Raw genomic sequence first — 24,658 nt, 5'->3', positions numbered from 1 at the left:
CTGGGTGCTATAGGCTTATACCATGATCTTGGAGGCTAAGCAGGGTCAGGCCTGGTTAGTACTTGGATGGGAGACCGCCTGGGAATACTGGGTGCTATAGGCTTATACCATGATCTTGGAGGCTAAGCAGGGTCAGGCCTGGTTAGTACTTGGATGGGATACCACCTGGGAATACCGGGCGCTGTAGGCTTATACCATGATCTCGGAAGCTAAGCAGGGTCAGGCCTGGTTAGTACCTGGATGGGAGACCGCCTGGGAATACTGGGTGCTATAGGCTTATACCATGATCTTGGAAGCTAAGCAGGGTCAGGCCTGGTTAGTACTTGGATGGGAGACTGCTTGGGAATACTGGGTGCTATAGGCTTATACCATGATCTCGGAAGCTAAGCAGGGTCAGGCCTGGTTAGTACTTGGATGGGAGACCGCCTGGGAATACTGGGTGCTATAGGCTTATACCATGATCTTGGAAGCTAAGCAGGGTCAGGCCTGGTTAGTACTTGGATGGGAGACCGCCTGGGAATACCAGGTGCTGTAGGCTTATACCATAGTCTTTCGAGACTGAAGGAAGGTTGCCAACCATTGTCTTTAAAAACTGCTTGCCCCCATCACTCTGAATGGTTGGACTTGGAAGCACTTCTCAGTCTACTATTTTCCCAGATCGTCATGTTCTCCACCCTTGTTTTCCTCTAGAATTCTGGACAACAACAACATCACCATGCTCCTCCCTTCGGTTTTTGAGGGACTTAAGTCGCTGCTATTTCTGTAAGTGTGGAACAGATCCCTGGGAATTTCCAGCTCTCCTTTTATTTCCTCATCCTTTCTTCCCAGTCCTGTTTCGTCATTCTCGGTTGGCCTACCAATTGTGTTCACGGTCCTATTTCAGCATAAATCTGCACATGGTTTCACTGTGACCAGTCAGTCTGGGTTTGCAGCAAAGAAGTTAATCTGACAATATGAGCGTGTCTTACTTTCACTAGATAGAATGGAAGCTAAGAAGTCATGAATGGTCCAGGGAGTTCACGGCTCAGAGGGGCCTGCCCTCAGCTGCTTTGGTGACGGATCCTACTCTAACATTTAATGCATATTACTATTGAGGATCTGTATCCTGAAGAGCCAGGATGGTGTCGTGGTTCTGGTGTTAAAGATCCAGGTTCAAATTCCTGCTCAGCCATGAAGCTTCTTGGGTGACCCTGGGCCAGTCACCCTGAGGGCCTCACCTATCTCACAGGGTTGCTGTGTGGCCAGGTGTGATAGCGTTGCCCTTTTGTGGCAGTGCTCCCCCCAAGCTCTTGGAGGTGCCATCTTGCTATCTTGACTGCCACCCTACACGTGACCAGTCTGCTGCATGGGGGTTGACTCAGCACGGCCAATTCATGGTTGGAGGAGGGATGCAGTCAGGAGGTGCCCAGTGGTACTCCTGGTTCCAACTTCCAGCTCTGCAGGGGGTGGGGGGAATGCCAAGGGCAGAGAACTGGTGAGATGTGCATGAGAAAGAATCAGAACCTGAGAAAAGAAAAGCATCCAGTACAATCTTTCCTCTGTGTTTCTGTCCTAGGGACCTGCACGACAACTCCCTGCATGCCTTGCCCAACGTATCCATTTGTGCCGAAATGCCGGAGCTGAACTGGCTGTAAGTTGTCGTCCCCCTTCCTGCTGCTGAACTTGGGAGGGGGGAGCTGGTGCAACTCACTCTGCCCTTGAGAATGGCCTCAGCAAGACAGTCCTACAGATGCACACAGAAGTGGGGAAGCACAGCCGGCTTGGAATGAGGTGGTGACAGGAAGGGGTGGCAGAGGGACCTCAGGCCTCCTTGCCTGTGCCCATGGACTAGAGTCTTGCCTTGCCAAGAGCTCAGGAAGCTTCAACCAAACCCACGGTGTTTGAAACTGGGACTGAGCCTGCTGGGCACATGGGTGGTCAGGCCTCTTGGGCACCTAAGCGGTGGACAGCATCATCCCCAAATAGTGTGAAGTCTCTGGCTTGCCCAGGCTGGTACCAGTGCAGGGTTAGGGTTAGGGTTAGTGCTTCCTGCACTTTCCTTTCCTGAGCAAGAGAGCAGGACCATCAGGTTTTTTGAGGTCAGGGACTGGGGGTGCCTGAGGCTGAACTAGAGAATACGCACATACAGGCCAGCATGCCAGGAAAAGCGCAGATACATGAGGCTGGGTGATGAGGATGGTCGAGTGTGGAGGACAAGTCCTATGAGGACGGTTAAGGGAACAGTGTTTAGCCTGGAGAGGAGAAGGCTGAGGGGAGGCAGTGCTCTTCAGATCTGCAGCAGGCAACGATTTGTTCTCTGTGGCTCCTGAGCGTAGGAGTAGATCTAATGGGTTTAAGCTGCGGGGGGGGGGATTTGGGATGGATATTAGGTAGAGATTTCTAACAGTAAGGACGGAACCAATTACCAAAGGAAGTTGTGGGTTCTCCCTTGCTGGAAGCCTTCAAGCAGAGCCTTGACAATCTCCTTTTGGAGATGCTAGAGGGGATTTTCCTGCTTCCTGCGGGGTTGACTAGATGGCCTTGAACCCTCCAACTCTGTGATTCTGTGATAAAAGAGATCTTACCGATACTGCCTGGAATTCAAACCTGACTTTGGGGCCAGCTCAGAATTTCACTGAGCATGTGCGTAAGGTGAGGAGAGAGGGTTTTAAAGCCAGAGAATGTTCTTTTGGGGTCTTTTATTGCATTTCTTCATTGGAGTTTCCTCCTCTACCATGCAGGGATCTGGAGGGCAACCAGTTCCAGACTTTGCAAAATTCTGATTTCAGAGGATGCAGCAAAGTCACTGTCTTGTGAGTGTAACTTCCTGCAGGGGTGGAGGTGGGGATTTTGGCAACATGGAACCCTGGTCAACAGCTAGCTCACGAATGGGTCCTTTGGAGGTGGGACTGTGGTCTGGTGGGCAAGAAATGTTCTCTATCCTCCCAAGCAGACTGGCAGCATGTCCCATCACACCACCATTCCCTCCAAGGACCTAATTTGCCCCTTGATGGGTAATGGTGGGGAAGGGCTGCTTGGAGCCTCCAGTTGGCCAATCCCTTGCATAGCCCCTCACACCAGACCTTTACTCAGTGGATTCTCTTTGAAGAGCAGGAGAAAAGAAGCTCCTTATATCAGCCTGGAGTGTAGCTGGTTGGGCTGAGCTCTGCACTTTATCTCCACCAGTCTATTTTTGGTCACACTTCGCACAGTTTTTCTTCGCCTCCAAAAGAACTTACTTTGAAGCCTTCTGTGCAGCTATGGACGGGGCCAAGACTGTCTTGGGACAATGTGCAGAGCTGTCCTAGATTCTAGTTTTCCAAAACATGATTGTTCTGTCTCCATCAGAGCCCCGGGAGCAGATTTCAGTAAACTTGCGTGGCATGTGTATATTTTCCTGTACACAGGCTACAAATTGTCCATGGGTCAGAGACATGAAAGGCAGGCGTGGAATGCGTAATTCAGCATGTCCTTCTTCATTTGAGAGCCAAGGGGTTCATTACATAATGCCAAGGGAATGTAGGGTTGGATCAACTCCCTAAGCTGTCCTGACAGGGTAAACTAGAAGGCCCCAGGCTTCCACTGATCTTTGGTCATGCTGAAATCAGTAGCCTGTGGCCCTCTGCAGACAAGCAAAATCCAGGCATCTTGGAGAGGCCATTTCTGTTATTGGGTTCAGACTGGACATATTTACAGTTTGTACCCAGTCCAAAGAGGCAGAACCGAAATGTCTGGGTTGAAAAGCAAAACGTTCCCAATAAGAGGCTCAGACTTCTGGAAACACAGTCTGGACTGGTGCAGGACTTCATTGTGGCAGGGCCCGCTTTAACCCATTGGACTAATTGTTCCCCGTCGGGCCCTCCCCCTAAAGGGATCCCCACACTAGGGCAAAATTTTAAAAAAAATTAAATTAATGTTTTTACTAAATCTTTTCACAGTCACTAAAACAAGAGATTTTGTAATGATTTCCTTTTCAAAGGTAATCAGCACACTTTGTTGGCTTACTTGTAGACTTACATGCATGCAGTTTTGGATTAAAATGTGCTGAGATCCATTTAGTCCATTCGCTCACATGCACTTTTTAATTGCACGTTTTGAAGGCTTTTCATCCTACCATAGAGGTGAAAAGTCTACGATAAATTTTAAGATGCTGCAGACCTTGGTTGTGAACCTGGAGCCCCAAACGGGCCCTGCCCTGCATTGCAGTCACCTAAAACTGACTGACTGATGCTGGGGGCCCCTTCAGCTTCTGTCCTCATGCCATTTCCTTGCCAGAGGAACAAGTTTTTCTTAGAGTCATCCTTGTACAACCAGAATGACAGTTCACACTCTCCCTTTAGCAGACATTAATTGTAATCTTTTTCCCAGACAGTAGACAAGGCTGTGACCAAGCCATCATTTCTCCTGGGGTGCACTGGACAGGACCGACAATGACATTTCAAGTGGCTCATTAGCAATTAACAATTAGGAGTCTCCTTTGGCTCAGCCTCTCCCGAAAGGCTTGAAGGGACAAGTCCTCAGTTGAAACTGGAAGGCACTTAGTAATAGGGTTGTGCAGGGCTGCCTGGGAGGTCTTTCCAGAGCACCATTTCTCCACTGAAAAGGCCTTGAACCTGAGCGTACTCACTGAGCGTGCCCACAAGAGCTTCCCAGGGACTCCAGTAGATGGAAACCCAGGTTTTGCTGTGCCAAGGCGGTTTCTACCTGCCTCTCATCATCCTCACTTATCCACCAGGCCAGGAAGATGAGAAACTAACTGACTTTGCCTGGGAATGTGGCCTCAAGGCCTTTTGTGTCAAAGCCAGGGAGACATAAACATGGTGAGATGAGAGGCATAAACACCCTTCACCACTGATATTGCACCAGTGACAGCTTTATGGGGAGATGAAACAGACAGGGCTGGTCTGTGTGAGTTGGGGGGGGGATGACTCTCTTCCTGCCTCTTAGCCCCAACTCCCCTTTTCTCACCACCACTGAAAGCTGCAGGGTAGAAAGAGGCCAGATATTGGGAAAGGAAGTGGGATGTTCGTCTTAGCCCCACACCCTCCAAGTCTATATAAATAATGATCTTTGCCTGTGCTGCTGATTTGCGCAATGCATTTTCCTTCTCCAGTTCACATTTTCATAATGTTTTGGATCACCAGAGTGAGAAGTAGGGAGATGACAGTATTTGAGAAAGAAGTCGAAGGTGTGTACACTCCCCCAAAAGACAAGGGACCCAAAGCTCATGTTTTTTGGCAAAAGCAAAGATTCTCAAAACCACAGGCTCAGAGAATATAGTATGTGGCTTTTCTTTTTAAGCCCTTGGACTGGGATAGACTGAGTGCTGCTGTCTGGAATAGTTTTCATGTTTTGTGCATTGATTTGGACATCTGCTCGTGGACCATTTACAAGTCTGGCCCATCTCTGAGACTGGCCAGGGAAGTGGTTGATTGGGGGGGGGGTGAGTTCTCCTACCACCTTCTACTTACCTGAACCTTCTCATCTATGCTGTTTGAAAAGCAAGAGGGGAACAAAGAGGAAGAGGAGGAGGAGGTATAAAGTGTGGTGGTCTTAGTGCTTCAGAGATTCTTCTTCCCTTCACACATCTTCTCCGTTCCCTTCTTTTCAAATTTAGGAAGTGGGAGGAGGAAGTAAAGTGCTGGAGCTGCAGTGGGTGTGCTTCTGGGTAAAGAAGCATCATTTGGTGTGGCAGTGCACTGTGCAAGGGGGAAGGGCAGGGCGTGTGCTAGGAGATTATTCTTCCCCACCACAAAAGAGCAAAAATAGATGGTTAAAATCTACAACTTTTATATTCTCTTTTGCTTATCTTACATCTCCAGGATTCTGAACAGGAATCAAATTGAATGGATCCAGGCAGGGACTTTTTCCCCACTAAAGCAGCTGGTTGAACTGTAAGTGAGCCTTTCCTAGTTAGTCAGGGCTGTTCCTGGATATGGTGGGATTTGATGCAGAAAACCTTAATTAGTTTCTCCTTTAGTCAGACCCCTTCCAGAGTATTGTGTCCGTTCTGGGTGCCACAGTTTAAGAGGGATACGGACAATCTGGAGTGGATCCAGAGGGAATGGACTAGGATGGAGACCCTGTCTTGTTAGGAACGGCTGAAGTGGTTGGACTAGATGGGCAAGTGGTCACTCACTCTCAACTCTGTGATTCTATGAAATGGCACTGCCACCCACCAATTATAAAGTTCCAAAGGGTCAAATCTACTCTGCTCTCTGAAATGCCACCCTGAATTGCTGAGTGCCACCCCCTAACCCCAGGGTCAGCTTGCCTCTGCATGCACTGTGATGGTTCAACCCACTGTGTACGAGTTGTCCCAGATCAACTCTTGCCAGGGCACTTGGTTCCCAGTGGCTCAGGCCCGTAGCCAGGATTCTAGCAGTGGGGGTAGGGTGACTTTTTTTTCAAGGGCGGCAATGATGTCAGGTATCTTTACTGGTGGGCAAAATGAAAGGATAAGTCTGGAGAAACATCAAATACCCGTAACTCCCCCAAATTTCATAAAGAGAAAATAATGTGGGGTTTTATTTGAAAGATGCATTCATTATCTGTAAAGCCATGTAACAATAATTTGCATAGAATAAATGCATCTCTGCACGCAACGTAGAATGTCTTGCCTACATAGAAATAACATGCAAGATATCCTTTCATTTACACACCAGTGCAATACACAGGCCTGCAACCCTGCAAAAGTAAAGCATATCACTGTGTTGCAGGTAGTATTTACTTGTATTGATTGTGCCTATTTAATACCTATATAGCGCCTATCTAGCACCTATATAATGCCTATCTAGCGCCTATGCAACACCTGTCTAGCACATATATAGCGCCTTTCTAGAACCTATGTAGCGCCTAACACCTACATAACACCTATTTAATACCTGTATAGCGCCTATTTAACACCTCTCTAGCACCTACATAACACCTATTTAACACCTATTTAGCTCTTATAAAATGCCTAACACCTATATAGCACCTATCTAGTGCCTATATAATGCCTATTTAACACCTATATATTGCCTATCTAGCACCTATATAGTGCCTGTTTAACACCTATGTGCGTATACCACCTATCTAGCACGTTTTAGCACCTATATAACTTATATAGCTCCTGTCCAGCACCTATTGAAGGCCTATCTAGTGCCTATTTAATACCTATCAAGTACTGACATAACTTATATAGCGCCTATCTAGCGCCTATCCAGCACCTATTTAATGCTTATCTAGTGCCTATTTAACATCTATATAGCGCCTATTTAACACCTATCTAGCTCCTATCTAGCGCCTATTTAACACCTAACTAGTGCCTATCTAGCGCCTAGTTACCACCTAAATAGTGCCTATGTAGCACCTAGCACCTATTTCACCTATATAGCATCTATGTAGCACCTAGTTAGTACCTATCTAGCACCTATATAGTGCCTATCTAGCACCTACACAACACCTATTTAGTGCCTTTCTAGTGCCTATCGACCACGTATGCAATACCTATCTAGCAGCTATCTAGCGCCTATTTAGCACCCATCTAGTGCCTTAGCACCTATCTAGCACCTATTTAACACCTACATAGCGTCTATCTAGCACTACATAACACCTATCTAGGGCCTATCTAGGAGGTAGTCTCAGTCTTCATAAAGACTTGAGCTGTCTATGTAATACTTATATAACACATATAGCGCCTATACAACACTTATATATGTGTTATATATATATGTGTTTTTTGTTGAAAAGCGGTATATAAATACTGAAAAGCGGTATATAAATAATAACACTTACATAGCGCCTGTCCAGCATCTATTTAACGTATGTTCAGCGCCTATCTAACGCCTATATAGCACCTATCTAGCACCTACATAACACCTATTTAACGCCTACCTAGCACCTATTTAACACCTATCTAGTGCCTATCTAGCACCTATTTAACACCTATTTAATGCCTACCTAGGTGGTATCTAGGGCCTATCTAGCAGCTATCTAGCGCCTATCTAGGTGGTAGTCTCAGTCTTCATAAAGACTTGAGCTCTGTCTATGTAATACTTAAATAACAATTATATAGTGCCTGTCCCACACCTATTTAATGCCTGTCCAGTGCCTATTTAACACCTATCAAGACCTATCTAACACCTATATAACGCCTATCTAGCACCTACATAACACCTATTTAACACCTATATAGGACCTATCTAGCGCCTATCTAGGTGGTATTCTCAGTCTTCATAAAAACTTAAGCTCTCTTAACACTTACATATAAGTGTTCTGCAGACTTATATACAAGTATTATAAGTATATAACACTTATATAGCACTTGTCCCGCACCTATTTAATGCCTGTCCAGCACTTTTCTAATGCCTATATAGCACCTCTATAGCACCTATCTAGCACCAACACAACACCTATTTAACATCTATCAAGCACCTAGCTAGTGCCTATCTAGCACCTACCTAACATTTAACACCTATCTGGGGCCTATCTAGCACCTATCTAGCGCCTATCTAGGTGGTATTCTCAGTCTTCATAAAGACTTGAGCTCTGGCTGTGTGCTATTTATATAACAGTTATATAGCACCTATATAGCACTTCTATATGTGTTATACGGAGTTATATATGTGTTGTGTGTGTGTGTGTGTATATATATATATATATATATATATATATATATATACACATGTGTGTGTGTGTGCGTGTGTGTGTGTTTTGTTGAATGAGGCATATAAATGCTGTTAATAATAACACTTATATAGCGCCTGTCCAGCATCTATTAAACGCCTGTCCAGCGCCTATTTAATACCTATCTAGTGATTTAAAACCTATCTAGCACCTATGTAACACCTATATAACACCTATATAGCACCTATCTTGCACCTATCTTGCACCTACATAAAACCTATCTCGCATCTAGCGCCTATGTAACACCTATTTAGCGCCTATTTAGCACCTATCTAGTGCCTATTTAGCACCTACATAGCACCTATCTAGCACCTACATAACACCTATCTAGCACCTATTTAGCACCTACATAGCGCCTATCTAGCACCTACATAACTCCAATTTAACGCCTATCTAGGACCTATCTAGCACCTATCTAGGTGGTATTCTCAGTCTTCTTAAAGACTGGAGCTATGTCTATGTAATACTTATATAACAATTATATAGCCTATCTAGCGCCTACCTAACACCTATTTAACACCTATCTAGGGCCTATCTAGCGCCTATCTTTCGCCTACTTAACACCTATCTTGCGCCTATTTAACACCTATAGAGCTCCGATCTAGCGCCTATTTAGAACCTATCTAGTGCCTATCTAGCACCTACATAATACCTATTTAACGCCTATCTAGTGCTTATCTAGCACCTATATAGTGCCTATCTAGCACCTATTTAACACCTATATGGTGCCTCTCTAGCACCTATCTAGCACATATCTAGAGCCTACCTGACCTACCTATCTAGCAAAATTATAAAATTTGCTAACAATACTACAGTGGTGTGGCTTGTTAGCGGGAATGATGAGTCTGCTTATAGGAAGGAGGTACAGGAGTTGTTATTGTGGTGCAAAGAAAATAATCTCTCACTTAACATCAAAGAAACAGCTTTGGAGGACATCAATACATCTCGCTGTCTGCAGAAGTCACATAGTATTCTGAGAGACCCCTTCCATCCAGCGCATTAGTTCTTTGAACTGTTGCCTTTGTGTAGACGATACAGAACTATGAGAGCATCACCACACGACTCCTGAACAGTTTTTATCCCACAGCCATAATTACACTGAATAAGGCGATATAGTTGTTACCAGGCTCCTGGGCATTGTGGTCTGTTATACTATTTTTATGTTATGATGCGTGTTGTATAGAATGTGTGGGTGAGTGTGTAGAGTGTGATTGTTGGAACGGTAGTATATATTTATGATTGTATCACTAAAGTGCATAAATTTTGTTGTGCTGTAGCACAATGACAATAAAGTTACTACTACCTAGTGCATTTCTAGCGCCTATTTAACACCTAAATAGCACCTATCTGCCTATCTAGTGCCTATCTAGGTGGTATCCTCAGTCTTCATAAAGACTTGAGCTCTGACCACACATGAGTAAAATGCCTCCTTCCTCTATTCCTTTTCCAACAGTGACTTGTCCTCGAACAGGCTTACGAAGCTCCTTCCAGAATCATTCAGTGGCCTGAGCAAGTTACAGCAGTTGTACGTATGAGAACCTTCCCTGCTTTCCACCACCATTTCTTTTAAATGTGCGACTTCTCCTGGAACTAACCGATTGGCATTTGTGTTCTCTCGCCGAGCCTTTAACGTTCCCAGTTATCAATGCCACCCGCTCCTCAGCATCACGGCCTTCAGAGCTATGGAGAAAAGTGTTCAAAAAGCCTCCAAAATTAAAAACAGGACTCCTTTCAAAAACAAATGCTGCTCCCAGCATGTGTGTGATAATTTTGTTTCTGTGTTCTCTTCTGTTGTGAGTGTGGTGGGAGGATGACCAGGTGGCCACAGGCACTGCTGCTTGTCAAAGACTCTTCCTCTTTTTTTCTTGCAGGAATATTTCGCATAACCCTCTGCATCAGATCTTTCCAAACGAATTTGACTGTGTGCCTCACTTGCGCTCCCTGTAAGTGTCACAAACAGCTGGGACAAAAGTGCCGAATCCTTTTCCCACTCGGGGGACATGAGAGCCACTCACTGATTCCCATTGGTTTCACAGGAGCCTGGAAGGGCTGGAGATCCCCAACATCCACACCTGCATGTTTGAGCAACTCACAAATCTGTCTCACATGTAAGTAACTTCCAGTGTGCCACCTACACTATTTTATTATTTTTATTTGCTATGCCCTGTTTTTGGTGCTTCTGATGTTATTATTCAGAGTTTCATGTTTTTGATACTCCTTCGGTGCTAGTTGTGAACTATCCGGGACATTTCAATTCAACCAGAGTGAGGCATCCCAATATTTTGGCTAGTTAACTAAGGCTACCATTGGCTAATTTCTGGTATTGGAAGGCAGGTATCCCCACCTGATATGGTAGCTGTTCTACACACAAGTAGATAGGGCAGTGTTTCCCAAACTGTGGGTCCATGGCCCACCAGTGGGTCGCTACTCAATTTTTGTGGGTTGCAAAACTGACAGGGCAGGTTAGGCTATGTGCACAAAAGGTTAAACAACCTGCTACTGGGGGGTGGCGAGGTGGGTACTACTACCCAATCACCCTACAGCCACAGAGGCTTGAGCAGCTGGTAAAGTGAAACTTTTTTTTTCAGCTGGGTCCCAATGCTAAAAGGTTTGGAAACTACTGAGCTACGACAGTCTTTTAATTTCCCACTTTGGGCACTAATTAAACATGGGGGTAAAAATGGAAACTGCTGTATAAGTTTCAAGGTGCTTCCAGCACCGGCAACCTTATTGTGAGATCTTCTGTGGATAGTGCCTGTGAGTGGAAAAGGACACAGAAAGATGGAAGTGGGAGGCGGTGGGGGGTGAGAAACTTGGGCAAACCCAAGCTTTGCACTGCTTCTTCCTTTGCACAGTGTTCCCCCTGGAAACTAACCCAGACCCCGCTCCTCTCTGTGCCAGATACTTCAAGAGGTTCCAGTACTGCAGCTTTGCCCCTCACGTGCGCAGCTGCAAGCCCAACACCGATGGCATTTCCTCCTTCGAGAACCTCCTGGCCAACGCCGTCCTCCGGTTCTTTGTCTGGGTCGTTGCCTTCCTCACCTGTTTCGGGAACCTGTTTGTCATCCTCATGAGGTCTTTCGTGGTGACCGAGAACAGCAAGCACACCATGGCCATCAAGTGTCTCTGTTGTAAGTCTTGGAAGGAGGGAGCCAGCTGGGCTCTGGGCCGATGTCTTGGTAATCGGTCCCAAGTGCAGCTATGGCAAGCCAGGTGTTGTGTGCTGCAGTGGGCTTGGCACTTGGTAGGTTTGGCTTCCTTAGGGAACACTGGAGGACTGGGAAATGGGTGGGAGAGGCCCCGAATAGCCTAATATGCGTGGCACAGGAAGTTGGGGAACTAGTTATAGAAGATTAACTGTCATAAGATGTGGCTGGCCACCAAGTGAGACGTCTGTGAAAGGGGGAATTAAAGGAGGCAATGGCCCTTGGTGGCCAAGTGAAAGCCAGGTTCAGAGGCATCTGGTTGGCCATTTTGGGAAACAGGATGTTGGGGTAGGCGGACCTCTGATGGCCCCCTCAGATATTTTCATTTCTCATGAGAGGGTGAGACTGGTGGGAGTGCCCAGCTGGAGGGCAAAATGCTAATTTCTAGCTTTGTAGCCGAGTGTGGTTTTTAATGTCTTTAAAAGCGATTGTTGCAGTGCTGTGACGTTTCATTGAAAATGCTGATTGGTTGCCCTTTTCAACTGCTCTGAACTGATGTGAGGCTGGACTGAAGAAGTGGGACAGGTATGTTCTGAGGAGCACCTCTCGAGCCCTCTCTTGCCTCTACCCCAGGTGCCGACTGCCTGATGGGCATCTACCTCTTTTTCCTCGGAGCTTTTGACCTGGCCTTCTCTGGAGAGTACAACAAGCATGCCCAAGCATGGATGGCAAGCACAACGTGTCAGCTGGTGGGGAGCCTGGCCGTGCTCTCCTCAGAGGTGTCCGTCCTTCTGCTGACATACATGACCCTGGAGAAGTACCTGTGCATCGTGTTCCCTTTCAGCCACTACGAAGCAAGCAGGAAGTGGACCCGCTCCATTCTGGCCACCATTTGGCTCCTGGGCATCTTGCTGACCCTGCCGCCTTTCCTGTGCAAGGAGTCTTTGAGAAAGTTCTATGGCAGGAACGGCGTGTGCTTCCCTCTCCACTCTGATGGGACTGAGAGCCGAGGTGCCCGGGGTTATTCCACAGGGATATTCCTGGGTGAGGGCCTGCGCCTTTCCTATTTTGATACCATGTTTTAAGTCAAGATTGACCACAATTACAATCTGCAAAAACGTACAATAACAGGAATACCCGAAGGTCTTAAAACCCTCTCTTCTGGCCCCTGGTCAAACTATTGGGTTTTTATGGGTTTCTCAGACATGCATCCTTCACTCCTGCTTACAAACCACATCTTGCGTTTGTAAGCTGCCGCTGATGCATACAATGGTGGTGGTGGTCTACTTGGGGAAGGAGGAGTTCTGCATGGGGGAAGCAGGGCCCAGGGCCCACCAGTGAAGAAGTCCATTGTAGACACAAGAAATGCTGTGGCTGGAACAGCCAGCTGAAGTCTGCCTGAAGCCAGGAGACCTGCCCCCCCCCAACCCCAGCTTTAAAGCAAGTTTCTGCCTTAGTGGTCTCTGCAGAATTTGCAGACCACCATCACTGATTCAGTCTGATTTGACTCTGAAGAGCAGGTGCATTGTCCTGCCTGCCTATTCATGTTTGTTTTCTCTCTCCCACGCCCACCAGGTCTTAACCTCGTCGCCTTTGTCACCATCATCTTCGCCTACTCCAGCATGTTCTATTCCATCCACATGACCGCAGCCCGGACAGCCCAGCTCAGTGTCTTCTCCATGGAGGTGGCCATTGCAAAGAGGTTCTTCTTCATTGTTGCCACCAACGCCCTCTGCTGGATCCCCATCTTCATCCTGAAGATCCTTTCCTTGCTAGATGTGGAAATTCCAGGTAGCTGCCTTTACCTGATCCATTCTTGACCTGGACAGGCCTTGCTGGAGGTGGGAAGAGGGTGCTGTTACCTTAGAGATGTTTAGGGGCATTGTTCTTGCCCCGAATGCTAGAGGTTCTGAGTTCAAATCCCATGCATTGAAGGAGAGAGGCCCCACACCTTTAATTAACATCGAAAAGATGGCAGAGCAGTTTTTAAAGTGGCCTCTGGGGGAAAGCTGACAGGGATGAGCAGCACCCAGTTCAGAGGAAAGCATCCTAATGGGGAGAGGGTGTTTAAATGCTAAGCAGACAATTCAGAAAAGGGAACAGTACAGTTAGGAAATGAGAGTATGGTAGGGCAGGGCAGCAGGCTAAAGAGAGGAGAAAGCTGTTTGGAAATCTTAAGGACTCTTTCATGACACGGACACAGACACGCACGAATATACTGAGTTTAGGGTACTTTAACTTATGTTAAAAGCACGCATTTACTATTAACCTCACACCATAAAAGATACATAAAACCTTCAATATTAGATAATGTTTTACTCCTAAAGATGTTTACCTACGATGGCCCCTTTGGGGCAGTTTAATTAATTAATTGTAGCACAGTGAACTGGATGAATGAGCTGCAATGACCGTGAGAGTGAAGTTTAAAGTGGTTTGCTATGAACATTTGACATGTCAATATTTGGCTAAGTCTATTTAAGGAAAACAAAATAGTTGGAAATTTCCATTAGAATTTGAAAAGTATTAACAAACCGAACTGGGGAGGCTGCGGACAAGGCTGAAGGCCTGCAGTAGACTCAAAGCCAGCCCTGAGCTGCTCTCTTCTCCCGGAACAGGTACCATGACATCCTGGGTCGTCATCTTTGTTCTGCCCATCAACAGCAGCCTGAATCCCATCCTCTACACCCTCACCACTGCCTCTTTCCAGGAGAAGCTCAAGCACTGCCTGAAAGCAAACAAGTCCTCTCTGCAGGAGTCTCGAGGAAAAAACTCCGTCCTGCTGTCCACACACACCAGCACCGTCTGATATTTGTGTGGGGATGCAGAAGCCAACAGGCCGCTCTCTCCTCTGGTGTATTTGTATCTGCTTGGACTGTGGCTGTGAACTGTCTTGAGAGATGGAGGTATCCCAGGGGCAACTTGTCCACAGCCTGTCCGTGAGCTCTTGCACCTTAATTCCGTCAAACGGCTTGCAGCCCAACTCGTATTGTGACGAGCAAGAAGCTCAAGGGAAAACTGCTTCCAGAGGCAGAAAGCCGTTGCCCCACCTCTGCTCGCCCCAGCCACAGTGAGGCAGAACTGACTGCTTTCTTCCAGCTGTTCCTGGGCCATATCTGGAAGAGACTGGCAAGCGCCCACCTTCCCTGAAGTGTTCCCTGCTCCTCAGCTCCAGGTGTTTAAGTCCACGTATGGAAAGAACAAATGTTCAAACTGCTTTGGCCTTTGCGACTACGTCTGGAAGAGTCCTTGTCCACAGGGCTTCCTGTCAGTCTTCGGCACTCAGCCCTCTTCCTTTTGCAAGTGTGTTGTGAAGCCTGGACGTTCCAGCAGCACATACTACTGTGTTGGAAGAGACATAACTGCACAAAGACACACTGCACAAAGACACACCTCACAGACCCTTGCAGGCCTGGTACATGGTCAATTAAATAAGTGACTTGGTCAGCATGAAACATGGAATGCAACCTCCTCCCCTCTTACCCCAAACCTCCAGGCATCAGAGGGTTTTGTGGCTATAGAGGGATGTCCATGTGGAAGAGCTACTGCATCACTGGAATGAGGTCTGAGCAAACATTAAGCATTTCAAAAGCTGCTTGATTTCTGTAGGAAAGCCTAGAACCCTCCTGGGACTCAAAAAGCCCTGAACTTTGAGTTAAATCTCACCTGGCATTTCAATCAAGTATGTAAATAATATGGGTGGGTCTTTCATTGCCTTATTTCTATGTAATACCTGCATGGGGTGGGGCTCCAGCTGGGTTCCTCCTGTTCTGGTGTAGAAGTCCATCGGTGGGCTCTAACTGGAGAGGTAGCTGAGAAGGGGGGAGTTGCTCAGAGACCCTCAGAGTCCTCTTCCAACAGTGATCTGGAGTGGCAGGAAGGGGTTCGCTGGTACCTTTGCCCTCATTCTCCCAGTAGTGGGGCAGCTTCCCTGGATTTGTCTCCACTGTGTCCAGCTACCAAGAACAGCCCTCCACTTGAGCTCCACCTGACTCATCACAAGCTGCAGCCAGGGTTTTAAATCCTGAATGGCTTCCATTGTCAGAGAAGGCCTTGTGACGCAGGCAGGGCACATACAACAGGGGAGTCCCTGGCTCTGCCCAGCCTGTTGGGACAGGCGCTCCCCAGCAACTCATTCTCTCCAGGTGCCTGAGCCCTGGTCTTATCTGGGTTCCAGCTCTGGCTGCTGTTGCTACCCTGCATGTTTGCTATGGGGAAACCCTCGCTGTGCACTTGTGGAAAACATGACCGAGTCGCCGCAGGTAAAGGTGTGTCCACCTGAAGTACACACTTGGCATATGAACTGCCTGGAATGAGGGACCTCAGCGCCACCTTCCATCACACCACCAGCTTCTTCTGTGTACCTGCATATGGTAAAACCACCCCACGTCTTTCTCAGACAAGCATTCCTCTTGCTTGTCTCTCCAAGGGGCTCCATGTGGTACAGGAGGGTTCTTTCCCATTGTATCTGATGAGGCAGAGAAGCTGGGATCATTGGCAGATACCTGCAGGGGATGAGCACATGGAGATATGCTCCACTGCGGAGCTTGCAGTCTCTTGCTGACTGACATTCATTACAATAATAAATGTGGCTGGTTTTAACCCAAACCCTTGCCTAGTATATTTATTGGGGGGTAGCTGTGCATCCCCCAATAGTAAAAAACGAGCCTCGCTTTGCCATAAGACTGGAATTGCAACACGATGTATTCTGCATCTAGGAAGTTACATCTCCCTGCAACTTGCCAATGGGGACTGCCGCTCCAACCCCGAGTGAAGCAGAAACAACTGCTGGGAAGAATAGCAGACATTCGTCACTTAGCCAGAAGGTCTGTTAGTACTTTATTATTCCTTATACAAACTGAGAAGGAGGAAAGCCTCTCCTGCTTTCACACACTGTCATGCCCGCGCATGGTACAAAATTCCTTAAATACAAAATACTCTCTTTGACAAATGTCATCTGCTCAAATGCTCTCACGAGGTTGTTATATATATTAAATTAATATTACAACTGTACAATATTTATAGATAGGTATACAAGGAAATGCTTTATAAGGATTCAGACATAGATCATTCCCCACTAGGCATTAGTAATCTCTTCTAAGCCCCTGCCCTCAGGAGAACAGACATGGTTTGCATTTTTTAAAGAAAGAAGGCTGGACAAGAGGAATGGATTTCTCAGCTGTGAAGCAGACCTACATTTCTACAGATTAGGTTTTCTTGCCTTCCAGGTGGAATGCTGTCCAGTAAACCAGGCCCCAGCTGAAGGCCTATTCTGAACTACTTACAGGCCAGTGTTAGCCAAAGTCAGTCTATTGGTTTAGAGCAGCAATTTTCAACCATTTCCATTGCATGGCATGCTGAAATGGCGCTAACATTGTCAAGGCACAGCAACAGTTTTTTGACAATTGACTGTGCTGCTGGTGGGGGGCTCATGTCCCCCAATAGCCCTACTAATAAATGACCCTCCCCCAAACTCCCGTGGCACACCTGCAGACCATTCACAGTACACCAGTGTGCTGTAGCATGGTGGTCGAAAATTGCTGGTAGAAGGGGCAGAGCACCATAGCCTTATGACGGAGCATCCTAGAGCTCTACTGACACCACCTTTCCTCCTCCTCCCTGCAGATAAGAAATGGGCAGGTGTCCTAAAAAGACCGGCTACCCTGCACTGTGGGTACTTTTGGGCTTCCATGTGCCAGCTGTCCCTTACTCTGTAGCAATCCCACACCAAGGTGGTGACTCTCTCAAATGCGAGACCAAGCACCAGAAATCCAAGAGCTTGCCCTCTGAGACAGCAGTCCATCTCTCTAGCAGAATCAACACAGATTCATGTTTCAGGAGCCCAGGTTCCCTGGTTCAGTCGTACTTGGGAGAACTCTGGAGTGGAGTCAGGCACCCTAGGCAATGGAGAGCAGGCAAGGCTGCGGAGTTTTCTACTCCACCAGCCCTATATAATTTTTTAATGGGAAAACTCTTTATGGCCTGGAAAGACATACCACTGGGCTCTTACATACAAGAATGTCCACCCATCTAATGGAAGGGGGCAAGACATAGGACTGGGAGCAGATGGGTCCCTTACCTGCCTTGTGGCAGTCAATTGCAACAAACAAAAAGGTTTCTGGCTTCCAAGACCAAATGCAGCCTGTCTCTCTCTGGCACACAAACACATACACACACATGCTTATTTCTATGTGCTACAACATGGTTATGCTACGCTATGTTCTCACACACACAGCAACACCTCCTAGATGCACTTGACCTCCGACCACCAACCAATCTCCTTCCCAAGACATCGCCCTACAACTCACAGACACTGTGACAACTCTGCCCACTTGGCCTTCCCTCCGGACACCAATGTCACCATCGATCCCACGGTCATGTCCAGATGCTGCAACGCACAGGCGAGTCCACCCATCAGTCACAGAGTGACGGAAACACAAGAGAGACACAGAGCTACTTAATACTGAATTGGACTGTTGGTCCCATCTGAATCTGACCTCTTTACTCTGAGTGGCAGGGGTCTTTGGAGACCCCCATGCAGAGTTGGTGGGCACTGAGCCCAAGACATTGTTGCCTGGAAAGCACGTGCTTTGCCATTGAGGTAAAGCTGCTCCCCTTCCTCACCCTCGGTTCTAGCCATCCATTTTTTAACCCCTCCTCTAATGCCACTGCTGAAAGAATGTCAAGTGGTGATGTAGATAAACCGCATTCTTCAGCTCTGGGGAAGGAAATCCCAGATGCCATTCCAGCAGCCCGAGGCCTTGCTGAACCAAGAAAAGGCAGCATGAACACGGATCTTCATGCTCATTGGGGATCACTGCTGGGCTTCACTCATGAAGCCTAGTGTAGAGAAGGAAGAAAGGTCGATGCTCCTGCAGAACAGGAGCAAAGGCACAGGTCATGGGAGAAATCCTGTGCTCAGCTGTTTGGAAATGCTCCTCCTGGAAGCAAGAGCCAAGTGGCTCGTTTCCAACTTCTGCCTACAGCAGCACCACCGTTCAGCGAGGACGTCTTCTGGCCCCCTCAGATCTTGGTCTCTGGTCCACTTGGGTTGAGTGGTGGGAAAGAATCTCGTATCCTTGCCAGCTCCATAGCGCAGAGGTGACCAAAGACTCTGCTATACCAATCTGGAGACCGTCCCCTGGAAAGACAGAAGAGCAGGCAGTGAGCGCGGGGGGGGGGGGGGGCAGAGGGCATTTTCTGCCTATCTGAGATGTCACTTGCACAAACAGAGTTCTGTCCCCAAGAATGCTCAGATGCCAGGCTCTCCCTGAGCTCAATTCCTGGTGAAATCTCAGTTTCCAAGCAGGACTTGTAGTGTTGAGTTGAATGGGCTTTAGTCTCTGACCCTCCCCTTGACTAGCAAAAGAGTAATACAAAGTTGACCCCTGTGCATATCTGACCCACTGCTCCACATGCCAGATCATGGTTTTGCTGGGTGCAGAAAGCAGATTCCCTTGAGGTACAAAGGGCTGGTTCACACAGCCTCCTGTTTGATTTCTGGGCTTCTAAACTTGATTTCTGGGCCTTTAAGCAGCTGCAAAAGTGGCCCGACTCTGATGAAGAGCACCATGCTTGAGAGAACATGCAAATTCTACCCAGTTTCAGGCAGAAGTGATAAACATGCACATGTAAACTGGTTTGTCTGGTGTGCTCCCTGGGGCATTTGGTGGGCCGCTGTGAGATACAGGAAGCTGGACTAGATGGGCCTTTGGCCTGATCCAGTGGGGCTGTTCTTATGTTCTTAACTACAATTCCCAGGAAGCCTTGCGGGTCTCTTGTTATCTGGTGTGCTCCCTGGGGCATTTGGTGGGCCGCTGTGAGATACAGGAAGCTGGACTAGATGGGCCTTTGGCCTGAGCCAGTGGGGCTCTTCTTATGTTCTTAACTACAATTCCCAGGAAGCCTTGCGGGTCTCTTGTTATCTGGTGTGCTCCCTGGGGCATTTGGTGGGCCGCTGTGAGATACAGGAAGCTGGACTAGATGGGCCTATGGCATGAGCCAGTGGGGCTGTTCTGATGTTCTTAACTACAATTCCCAGGAAGCCTTGCGGGTCTCTTGTTATCTGGTGTGCTCCCTGGGGCATTTGGTGGGCCGCTGTGAGATACAGGAAGCTGGACCAGATGGGCCTATCGCCTCATCCAGTGGGGCTGTTCTTATGTTCTTAACTACAATTCCCAGGAAGCCTTGCAGGTCTTTTGTTATCAGGTGTGCTCCCTGGGGCATTTGATGGGCCGCTGTGAGATCCAGGAAGCTGGACTAGATGGGCCTGTGGCCTGCTCCAGTGGGGCTGTTCTTATTTTCTTATGTTCTTATGGTTTAATGTCACACAAGATACTGGAAAACCTTCCCCTTCATGGCTGAGCAGACACAATATTCTGCATCACAGAGTAACCCCGGAGAACTACTGTTGGTCCAAGTGAGCTGCCTTGACTTGCTATGCGGCTGCAGGGAGAAGGGGGCTCACAGGGGTCGCTGGGGAGGGGTCAACGATAGGGGGCTCCTGCAGAACATCTTCATTCAGACAGAAGCAGAGAACCACCGGGCTTTGTGGAATCCTTACCTGAGGTCAGCACGGCAGATGTGAGTCACTTTGGAGCGCCCCATTCCGCAGGGCTCGATCAGGTACTGAGAGTTCAGGATCACCGCCCTGACGCCACTTTCTGGCTGCAACTTCTTATGCCCCAGCGAGACAGAAACAAGAAGGCAGGCGCCTCGGGGGAGGTCTGTGCACCACTTCCTGCAAAAAGGCCAAGAATACTCAGCAGAGGAGCACACCAGCCTGGCCCAAATAAATACATGAGGACCCTCCATTGCCCCTCTCCCCACGCCTTGGGAAGGATGAGTGGGAGTGCAGGAGCTGAGCGGAGGAAGACCTTCTGACATTCTTCTTGCTCACAACAACATGATGCATTTCTTGCTTTCTGATAAAGTCTAACTCATCGTTGCTTTGCTCCATTTTCTGAATTCAGTTCAGGTATTTTAACTTTTTCCTCCCTGCCTGCCTTGAACTATTAGGGCCAAACAAAACCTTGTGTGGGAAGTCCAGAACAAGAAAAGGGAGGAATGGGCAGCACCAAAACCTCTCGGCCAAGTGGCTCTCACCGAAGAACGACAAAGTCCCGGCGGGGGTGGGGGCCCATGCTGTCTGTCACGTAGTGGTACATCTCGGTGCTCTTGTCCAGGGCCTCGATCACCTTCCCCTGGAGCAAGTCCTCATCCCAGAGGTGCCGCTCCCGAAGCACCCGGTGGAGTACTGCGTGGGGAGGTGCCTCCACCTCTGCGGAGACCTTCCACAACCTCAGTGGGTGCCCATCGCCCACCTGGAGAAAGAGGCAGGGAAGAGGTGAAGACAGGACCCCTGGGATCCAGCACAGGGCGTTCTGGAAGACGACATACAGTTGTTTGAAAACAGCAGTGAGCAAGACGTGGGCACTGGTCTCTGCTGAGATACTGCAAAATGCCCTGGGAAGCACTAACAGGTGAGAACCGCCCTCCCCCCCTTCAAATGCTGCCAGGCTGGACGACTGCTGCATAAGAACATAAGAACAGCCCCACTGGAGCAGGCCATAGGCCCACCTAGTCCAGCTTCCTGTATCTCACAGCGGCCCACCAAATGCCCCAGGGAGCACACCTGATAACAAAAGTCCTGCAAGGCATTCTGGGAATTGTAGTTAAGAACATAAGAACAGCCCCACTGGATCAGGCCCTAGGCCCATCTAGTCCAGCTTCCTGCATCTCACAGCGGCCCACCAAATGCCCCAGGGAGCACACCAGATAACAAGAGACCTCATCCTGGTGCCCTCCCTTGCATCTGGCATTGTCATAGCCCATTTCTAAAATCAGGAGGTTGCGCATACACATCATGGCTTGTAACCCGGAATGGATTTTTCCTCCAGAAACTTGTCCAATCCCCTTTTAAAGGCGTCCAGGCCAGACGCCGTCACCACATCCTGTGGCAGGGAGTTCCACAGACCAACCACACGCTGAGTAAAGAAATATTTTCTTTTGTCTGTTCTAACTCTCCCAACACTCAATTTTAGTGGAAAATTTAGCGGCCCACCAAATGCCCCAAGGAGCACACCAGATAACAAGAGACCTCATCCTGGTGCCCTCCCTTGCATCCTGGCCTTCTGACATAGCAAAGGCCTCCACTGACTCCCACTGGCCTCCAGTTTCCTAAATGGCTCTTCCATTCACTCTCCAGCGGCTGCCTGCTTTAGAGTCCACCAGCTGTTCAGGTTTTATTGTACCAGCTAAAGCCCTGGCAAAACTCATCAAAGGACAGATCTGAACCTCATTAAGAGGCAGATTTCCAAGACAACAATATTCCATTCCATGCAGGAGTGGATTTTAATGCTGGATTGAGCTGGTGTTTTAAATGACTTCTGTTTTCCTGCTTTGCAGTGTGATTATTTGTTTTCATCTGATTGTGGTTACCCACCCTGGGAGAGCCCATTCTCATTGAGGGATCACTTTCAGAACCCTATTTGTTTTTCAATATTTTATTAACATTTGGATTTGTTTTTGTTGCCTTTTTCAATTACTTATACCCTTATATAACTTACAGTAAAATAAAACAGTCCCATTTTGCCCATTGGTGATATCCCCTTGGTTGCTCAGAAAGGGAAATCAGGAAACGGCATCAAGAATTAACATGGAATTTGCAAGCAGGTGCCAAAGTATTAGTAGTCCAGCATCCTAGAACTGAAGAAATTGTTCAGTGGCTGAAATGCCCAATTTAGGCTGCAGTCCTAACCACACTTTCCTGAGAGTAAGTCCTATTGAACAAAATAGGACCTACTTCTGAGCAGACCTGCTTAGGATTGTGCCTTTAATAGAATACATCTGGCTGAGAAGTAGAAAATGGATAGACACATTTGCCAGGAAGTTATCCCCGTTCAGAAATGTTATGAGGAGTAGATTTAATTTAGATATTAATCCACAATAGAAGTTTTTCCTTATTACAACAGATGACAAGCATGCAGTACTTATTCTGCCTGCAAATCTGAGATTAGGAACAACTACATGATTGTATGGTATTTACAGTTGTGCTGAACTTGCACGATGGACCAATGAGAATGTCACCATAAAAACATCTGAAGCAGTCCCACTTTTTCGTGGTCATTGCTGCAGCCTTGGTTGCCAGCAGGGAGAGCGGCAGTGACCAGCTGCCTCTTGCTGGGTGCCCCACCCTACTCTGGGATCCTGCATGAAAATGGAGCCCATTTGTTACATATTGTGCTTGTATCAAAACATCTACCAATGGCATCAAAAGTGCCTCCCTCACTCCAGAATGGAACAGACCTGCCTGCCTGAGGTCAGAACCACACTGGCATCCCAAGGATCAGAACAGCTTGGCAGAGAAAAGTGATTTTTGCTCAACGAAATGGCTTCAAGCAGAGCCTCCCCTTACCTTCTTGCAGGAGAGCTCCGTGTTCTGCGGGCCGGGGGTGCTCAGCCAACCCTTGAAGCGCTCCGATGCCTCCTTGAGCAGGCCTTGGATGCTGGACTCCAAGTCAGCCTGGGAGTCGTGGCCTTCCCCTTGCAGCCTCTGGCCCATGAGCTCGGTCAGGGAGTGCGGGTGAGCATCCGCTGCCATGTATGAGTTGCACAGCTGGAGCAGCATGTCGTGGGGGACCTGGGGGGAGCAAAGCCAGGCTGTTTAGAGGCTGCAAGACCAACTATCCCTCACCCATACTACAGGGGGAGAACCGCTTGCAGGAAATTCCCAAAGAACTCCTCAGGGTTTGCTCTAGAGAAGCCAGTGGAATCTGCAAGCGGAAGAGGATGCTGGAAGCACCCATCTAAAGAGGGCAACTGCAGCAGCTTGGGCACATTTTGTGAGCTGGGCAATACTGGAGGAGTCGGTGAAGGCAGGCAAAGAAGCCTCCATCTCAGATGGGACAAAGATTGTCACATTCCAAGCTCAGAAAGCAAGTTAAGGCTTGCGACTTTGCAGCCACATTCGGGTGGCTTCCCTAAGGGCACCCGGTGAAAATTTTGGAAGAGGAGAGAGTCAAACCGAGGAGTATCCTGGTTTGCAGCTCACTCTGCACCATTGTGACCAGGGGCGGTCACTTGGAGAGTTCCTGGGGAGTGACACCATGGGAGGGGCAGCAAGTGGCCACCCGTTCACTACTGGGCACTCCAATCCTCTTCCACCTGCTGAGAGCAAGAGGATGGCAACCACACCTGTCTCTTTCTCCCAACAGCACCACTGATGCTTGCTGGTTCCCCCCACTTACACGGTGCTTGCAAAGGGAAAGGCTTTTCCATGCAGCCCTCTCCCTCTGCCACTCTGCTGTTTGCATCACTGAAGGAAGGGAGAATTGACGGGCAGCAGTTTGTTCACCTGTCTGCCTGGGCAAACTCAAACCAAGGGAAGCCTGGCTTGGGTCAACTAACCACAGTGGCGACAAGGACAGCATACCTGGAACAGCTTCTTGCAGTCTGTGATCATGTGGGAGAGGCCCTGGGTGGCGGCCATGTTTTCATTCAGGTCCTTCTGGTCAGGCTTTCCCATAGTGCTCCTCTTGTGAATCATCCTGCCACACAGAGACCAAGAGGGACAGGTCAGAACTGCAGCTGCTCTGCATTTGGGTTAGTCCAGCAATTTTTAACTGGTGTGCCTTATCACACTGGTGTGCTGCAAATAGTTTGCAGGTGTGGCTCAGGAGTTGGGGGGGGAGTCATTTATTAGTAAGGCCATTGGGCGATGTGAGCCCCCAGCCAGCACTGCCTTGTCAGTTGTGGGGGGGGGGAGATGGTGTGCCCTGACAATTTTATCACCTCGTACCATGAGATACTGTGTGCCTTCAGTATGCACAGGATCTGAAAGTGCAAAAAATATTTTAGTAGTGATA

The 24,658-nt window shown here is 48.2% G+C and overlaps 2 protein-coding genes across 8 annotated transcripts in view; one reads left to right on the top strand and one right to left on the bottom strand.

Moving 5' to 3' along the window:
• The window catches only part of LOC136663225 (relaxin receptor 2-like), a 29,580-nt gene extending 14,693 nt beyond the window's left edge, over nt 1–14,887 (top strand). The window contains exons 8-18 of the mRNA XM_066640209.1: nt 691–762; nt 1,556–1,630; nt 2,721–2,792; nt 5,802–5,873; nt 10,103–10,174; nt 10,521–10,592; nt 10,686–10,757; nt 11,551–11,780; nt 12,429–12,839; nt 13,371–13,586; nt 14,411–14,887. Of these exons, the coding sequence (XP_066496306.1) occupies nt 691–762; nt 1,556–1,630; nt 2,721–2,792; nt 5,802–5,873; nt 10,103–10,174; nt 10,521–10,592; nt 10,686–10,757; nt 11,551–11,780; nt 12,429–12,839; nt 13,371–13,586; nt 14,411–14,601 (1,555 nt within the window). The 3' untranslated portion in view covers nt 14,602–14,887. The remainder of the gene's footprint in view (nt 1–690; nt 763–1,555; nt 1,631–2,720; nt 2,793–5,801; nt 5,874–10,102; nt 10,175–10,520; nt 10,593–10,685; nt 10,758–11,550; nt 11,781–12,428; nt 12,840–13,370; nt 13,587–14,410) is intronic.
• Nucleotides 14,888–16,607: 1,720 nt separating this feature from the next.
• The window catches only part of STARD8 (StAR related lipid transfer domain containing 8), an 87,909-nt gene continuing 79,858 nt past the window's right edge, over nt 16,608–24,658 (bottom strand). For all 7 annotated transcript variants that reach the window (XM_066639910.1, XM_066639908.1, XM_066639914.1 and 4 more), the window contains 5 exons: nt 24,226–24,340; nt 23,209–23,433; nt 20,898–21,115; nt 20,356–20,532; nt 16,608–18,933 (listed from right to left, as the gene is read on the bottom strand). In XM_066639910.1, the coding sequence (XP_066496007.1) occupies nt 18,816–18,933; nt 20,356–20,532; nt 20,898–21,115; nt 23,209–23,433; nt 24,226–24,340 (853 nt within the window). In that variant the 3' untranslated portion in view covers nt 16,608–18,815. The remainder of the gene's footprint in view (nt 18,934–20,355; nt 20,533–20,897; nt 21,116–23,208; nt 23,434–24,225; nt 24,341–24,658) is intronic.

This window comes from Tiliqua scincoides, chromosome 12, assembly GCF_035046505.1.
Source record: "Tiliqua scincoides isolate rTilSci1 chromosome 12, rTilSci1.hap2, whole genome shotgun sequence".
Classification (NCBI taxonomy): Eukaryota; Metazoa; Chordata; class Lepidosauria; order Squamata; family Scincidae; genus Tiliqua; species Tiliqua scincoides.
This window is presented reverse-complemented; position numbering and strand designations above follow the sequence as displayed.